The sequence below is a fragment of the Elephantulus edwardii genome, unplaced genomic scaffold, assembly GCF_000299155.1.
Source record: "Elephantulus edwardii isolate Elephantulus edwardi_28Jun2011 unplaced genomic scaffold, EleEdw1.0 scaffold00031, whole genome shotgun sequence".
NCBI classification, from domain to species: Eukaryota; Metazoa; Chordata; class Mammalia; order Macroscelidea; family Macroscelididae; genus Elephantulus; species Elephantulus edwardii.
The window spans coordinates 16839243-16845242 of record NW_006399781.1 but is presented as its reverse complement, the minus strand read 5'-3'; the positions used below and the strand labels follow the sequence as shown (position 1 = coordinate 16845242).

Sequence of the window (6000 nt, the reverse complement as noted above, 5' to 3'; positions counted from 1 at the left end):
GCTCCAAGAGAAATCTCATTGTGCATCAGAGATCACACACTGGAGAAAAGCCCTTCCATTGCAGTGAGTGCCAGAAGGCCTTCCGCTCCAAGAGAGATCTCATTGTGCATCAGAGATCACACACTGGAGAAAAGCCCTTCCATTGCAGCGAGTGCCAGAAGGCCTTCAAGATCAAGAAACATTTAACTTGGCTTGAGAGATCTCACACAGGGGAGACGCCCTACAGCTGCCAGGAGTGTGGGAAGGCTTTCTGCGACTCCTCCAGGCTTTCCTTTCACAGGAGACAGTACCAAAAGGAGAAGCATCTGGATGGTTCAAGGTTGGAGACCCTGCCCAGAGAAGTCACAGCTTTTCCCTTAGAAGTGAACTCCAGCGAAAGAGCCCTGTGAGTGACAGGAGTTCTCCTGAGGCAGCTGAGATATCCATAAACAACGCGGGACTCTTGGGCAAAAAGGACGTGGTTTTTGTGGGACAGCCTGTTGCCAGAGGTGGACCATTGGGAGATAACAGAATTTGCACAGCAGAATATCCTGTGGATACAGTGAATGGTGTCATATCTCTCAATGTCTGCCCTGCGGTGGTACCTTCATTATCTAATTATATATTATAAACCCTTCAGAACTCCTAGGTCAAACCTGAGATATTCACTGAAGTTGAGAGTGGAGCAACATTTCTACCTCACTGTTAGACTGTAATGGTACAGACAGTATATTCTCTTTTTTAAGAGTACACTCTTTTTATAATTAGTTATTAATAATGAGACAGACTACCAGGAATGATATAGAACAGAGACCTTGAAAAACAGGGGGCCAGCAGTTCTCCAGACTGAAGGCCTCTACTATTCCACCTTCCCTGTATCTTTATTGAAAATTATCAGGAATTTAGTCACAAAGGATTCAAAGTAAATGAAGCTAAGCTATTTCTACTGAAAACCTTCCTACAGACTCAGGAGGGGAGGAGGGTTCAGCAAGTACAATGCAAGAATCCAGTAAACCCTTAAGGATTGCCTTAGTGCCTCAGGGTGAATTCTCCCTTGAACCATGCCTCCCCCAATCCTGAAATAGCATTCAGTTTGTTACAAATATTTAGTATTGGCTTCCCATGCTATAAATTATCCTGAGTGAATAAAAGTCATGAACACAGAGTGTGATTTCTATGCTATGTCCTTTGTTGCTTAAAAGTTTATTTTACACGGTGTTTGTCGATATGCAATAATCCTGAGACTTTCTTTACACACTGAGCATGTTGATATCGAAGAGTGAACCCATATCAATAACAACTTCTCATAAATACCTCCAAACCAGTGCAAGTGGAAGGGAGGGTGATTTGTTCTCTTCTTTCTTAGAAACCTGGGATGTTGGTGGTCATCCACTTGCATGGTTCCAGCATGTAAGAAGAGTCGAGAGAACAAGACAGTCTTATAAACAAACTGCTTCCGAAAACACCACTCATCAGAATACAGTTCATCTTCCTTTAAGGGAAAGTCACTGTATGTTTGACATCCGTCAAAGAGGTGTGACGTCAAATTTAAGCTTGCCCTCCGTCACACAGATCAGAAGTGAGGATGTAAAGAATTCCACTGAGCCTCTCAAAGATGAGACAGCCTTGGTTCCTGTGAGCCGTGAGCAATTTGGTACTGAAATCAAATACCCCAAGACCCAGAAATGCAGCCCGACCAGTCCCTAGCTGTTAAGCATAAATCTGAGAAGAGTAAAAGCCCCATGCCTGCAGCGAGTGTTGGAAAGCCTTCCACAGAAAGTCTACCCTCACGGACCATCACCTCCTCCACTTAGGACAGAAGCCTTATCGATGCAGTCTGTGTGGGGAAGCCTTCTTTATAAAGTCAACGTTCCATGACCATCACCACTCAGCACATAAATGACAAAAGCCTTATAAATGCATGGAGTGTGGCACAGCCTTTCTCCAGATATAGCAGCTCAGTGACCATCAGAAGACGCATATGGCAGAGAAACAGCACATGTGCGGTGAGTGTGGGAAGGGATTCAGTCTCCAGATTTATCTTCACTGTGCATCAGCGAATCCACACAGTGGAGAAACCGTACATCTATAGTGAGTTGGGCAAAGGCTTCAGAGACAAGGTTTTCATTGTCTACCAGCGGATGCATACTGATGAGAAGCCCTAATTATGCAGTGAATGTGGCAAAGGTTTAAAAAGTAAGAGAAATCTCATCATCCACCAGAGAACCCACACAGGAGAGAAGCCATACGTGAACGCGGTTTGTGGCCAAGGCTTCTGCGATAAGGCAGGACTCACCCTCCACCTGTGAATTCACACGGGAGAAAAGCGCTAGCTGTGCGGGGAGTGTGGCAAGGGCTTTAGAGAGAAGTCAAGCCTCATCACTCATCAGACGTTTCACATGGGCAAGTTCTGCAGCTACTGCGGCAAAGGCTTCTCCTGGAAGTCGAGCCTCACCACGCTTCACAAGATCCACACGGGAGAGAAGCTCTTCCATTGCAGCCAGTGCCAGAAGGCGTTCCACACCAAGAAAGCTCTCACCATGCATCGGAGATTACACACAGGAGAGATGCCCTACAGCTGCCAGGAGTGTGGAAAGGCTTTCTCCTACTTCTCCAGCCTTTGTCTTCATAGGAGAAAACACCAAAAGGAGATGCATGTGGCAGTGGTCAAGGTTAGAGATCCGGCCCTGACAAACCACAGCTGTTCCTTAGCAGTGAGCTCTAGGGAAAGAGCCCTGTGAGTTAAAGGAGGCCTTCTGTAGCCCTTAAGTCATCAGCATACAATGGTGGACTCCTCGCTTAGAGGGACATGGTTCTTGTGGGACCACCTGTTACTAAAGGTGGACCGTTGGGAGATAACACAGTTGGCCCAGCAGAGAAATCCTAAGGATAGAGTGAATGGGCTCCTATCCCTCAATGTCGTCCCTGTGGTGGTACCTTCAGTGTCCAATAATATATTATTATGTACCATACAGAACTCACAGGCAAAATCCCAAGATCTTCACTGAGGACGAGAGTTGAGCAGAATTTCTTCCTCACTGCGTGACTACAAACTGTACCCTCGGGGATAAAAGTCATGAACGCAGAGAATAAATGTTCTGTTAGTGGCATTAGGTATCAAGGCACACTGTGGTGTTTAACACGTCATTTGTTCTGTCATACAACTGGATGAATTAATCCAGGGTTGGTCAATCCAGGGAAAATAAACACAAATATTTCAAAGAGGAAAGTTCATTGACGATCCTATAAACAACCCTATATGAAGCCTGCCCTCACCTGCATCCTCCTCATCGTCTGTGACACACTTGAGCCATTGCTGTAGTCACTATGCCAGTCTATCTCATTGAGGTCTTATCTTTTATGGACCTTCACCTTTCCAAGCATGATGTCCCCTTGTAAAGAAGATCCCCCTCTAAGAACAAGGCAGAGAACATGAGACTTAAACTTGCTTGCAAGGAGCATTCTGACTGCACTATTCCAAAGACGTAACTGTTTGTTCTTTTGGCAGTCCATGGGATATTCAGTATTCCAACACCATAAATTGAAGGCATCAATTCTTCTTTCAGTCTTACTCATTGTCAAGCTCTCATAAGCACAGCAAGTGATTGAAAAGATCATGGCCTGAGCCAGGCATGCCTTAGGTTTTCAGACTCATATTCTTGCTCCCCAGGATTTTTTTTTCTTTAAATTTTTTATGTGCATACCGTCAAATCAGATCTGACTGGTAAAGGATGAGATTGCTCCTCCTCCTCCAGCACAGCATCTGTGGATTCGAACCACGTATCTCTGCGATTGCAGTGCAGCTTCTTTCCACTGTGCCACCAGAGCTCCAAGGATTTTGGAGAGGTCTCTGACAGCTGAATTTTCCAATGTAATGTGCCTTGTGATATCCTGGCTGCTGATGCTTCAATTGTTGAAAATAAGATGAAATCATACACTCTCAAGATGGAGCAGTTGTTTCTCTGTGTCTCCTGATGTTCAGCTGTCCAGTGGTGACACCCTCTGTCTTCATGACATTGACATACAATCCATGTTCATGGTTGTAGTTTTTGATCCTCTGTAGCACGTCTTCAATGTCCTCCTCACTTTGAGCAAGCAAGGTAGTGTAATTTGCATGAGGCAGGTTATTGATGAGTTGAAGCATTATGGGGTGAGTTGGCCATGCAGCAGTTCACTCACTAGAACATTAAGTTTCTAAAGCCCTGTTAAGTGTCTGATTCTTCATTTTGTTTGTTATGTTTGGGTTTTGCCATGGGACTTTCTGAGTTGAGTTTCAACCTCCATTTTGAGTATTAGCCTAACAATTATATAATAAAATTTCTGTTTTCTAATAAAAAAAAGAAAGAAGAAATGTGCTGATTCTCTTATCTTTTAATAGCTAATCTGTGTAATAAATTTGATGGAAATTCCAAGGAGCAATGATGTCAGTTTAAAAACTGAGGTGCGCCTGATTGAGGCCATAGTCTTTTAAATACTTGCTAAGGATCTGAGAGCTGGACTATGAATAAGGAAGGATAACAGAAAAGGAATTGATGCCTTTGAGTTGTAGTGTTGAAGAAGAGTACTGACTATCCCATGGACTGACAAAATAAGATATTTCTTAGAGAAAGGGCAGTGAGAGTGTTCCTTGGAGGAAAGGATGACAAATCTTTGTTTCACATACTTTGTACTTGTTGTTAGGAGACACTATTCCTTGGACAGAAACATCAGACTTGGAAAGATGGAGGGTTAACAAAAGAGAGGAAGACCTACAAACAAGTGGATTAACCCTGTGACTTGCAGCAGTGGGTTCTAGTATGTTGAAGTTATGAGGATGGCACAGGATAGGACAGGATTCATAAAAGTGGTTTATAGGGTCACTGTGACTCAGTAGTATGTAACAACAACAACCAAGGATAAAAAAAACCCCAACGAGCTCTTTTTAGGTTACTCATACAGATGGAATATTAGTAGTAACATTTAGGGCAAACTAATGGTAAGCAATTAATTTCTTAGAGGAATAATGAAGCTGAAGTCTAATATGTTTGAATATTTATTTATATACACGCGTGCGCGCGCGCGCGCGCGCGCACACACACACACACACACACACACACATGTATTTCTTTTACTCTTGTCTCTTAAATCCATTATATGTCTTCTCCTAATAATGATATTTTGTTTTATTTGCTGGGTTTTTTTGTTTTTATATTACTTTTTTATATGTTTTTATATTACTTTGACATGAATTACTCTTGTGCTCTTAATCCATTATATGTCTTCTCTTAATAATGATGTTTTGTTTTATTTGCTAGGTTTTTTTAAATATTACTTTTTTATATGTTTTTATATTACTTTTGTATTACTTTGGCATGAATTATTCGTTATTCATTATTTTTGTTATATATCCGTATTCTAAGTGAAGAATTTGATACTGATTTAGATGAGTTGATTTTCCCTTTTGAAGTTTAATTTATGTGTTTATTTCTTTTAGGTATCACACTTATTGCTGTGGATGAAGCTCACTGTATTTCAGAGTGGGGGCATGATTTTAGAAATTCCTTTAGGACTTTAGGTTCTCTAAAGACAATACTCCCATTGGTAAGCTTTGACAAACCTAATATTAGGGATTTTTGTTTTTACATACTTTTTGTTGGCTTGAATATAACCATTCATGTACATTGTGTTTCATTTATGTACATTGTGTTTTATGCAATAATTTATATACATTGTATTTGATATAATTACTGTTAATCTTTGCCTAGTATGATCCCATTTTTTCCAACCCTCATTAGCTCTTTCCTGTTCCTTTACCTGGTCATCTTCCCACTAACCAATGCACTCCTAGTTATTACCTTCTTTCTGCTTTTTCTGTCCCCTTTTCTCTTCCCAATTTGATCTTTTGTTTTTTGCAGATTTTTCTCATTTATCCTCCTATTTTCACAATAATGATTTTATGCAACATTTGTCATTTTAGGTTGGGTTATTTCATGCAACGTAATGCTGTCTGGACTTGCCTATGTTATATAAATATTTTACAAA

At 41.4% G+C, this 6000-nt stretch overlaps 1 protein-coding gene and 1 pseudogene across 1 annotated transcript in view; both read left to right on the top strand.

Moving 5' to 3' along the window:
* The window catches only part of LOC102862501, a 4722-nt pseudogene extending 1856 nt beyond the window's left edge, over positions 1 to 2866 (top strand).
* WRN (Werner syndrome, RecQ helicase-like) overlaps positions 1 to 6000 on the top strand; it is a 207244-nt gene that overhangs the window by 84638 nt on the left and 116606 nt on the right. The window contains exon 16 of the mRNA XM_006884172.1: positions 5453 to 5559. Coding sequence (XP_006884234.1) covers positions 5453 to 5559 — 107 coding nt within the window. The remainder of the gene's footprint in view (positions 1 to 5452; positions 5560 to 6000) is intronic.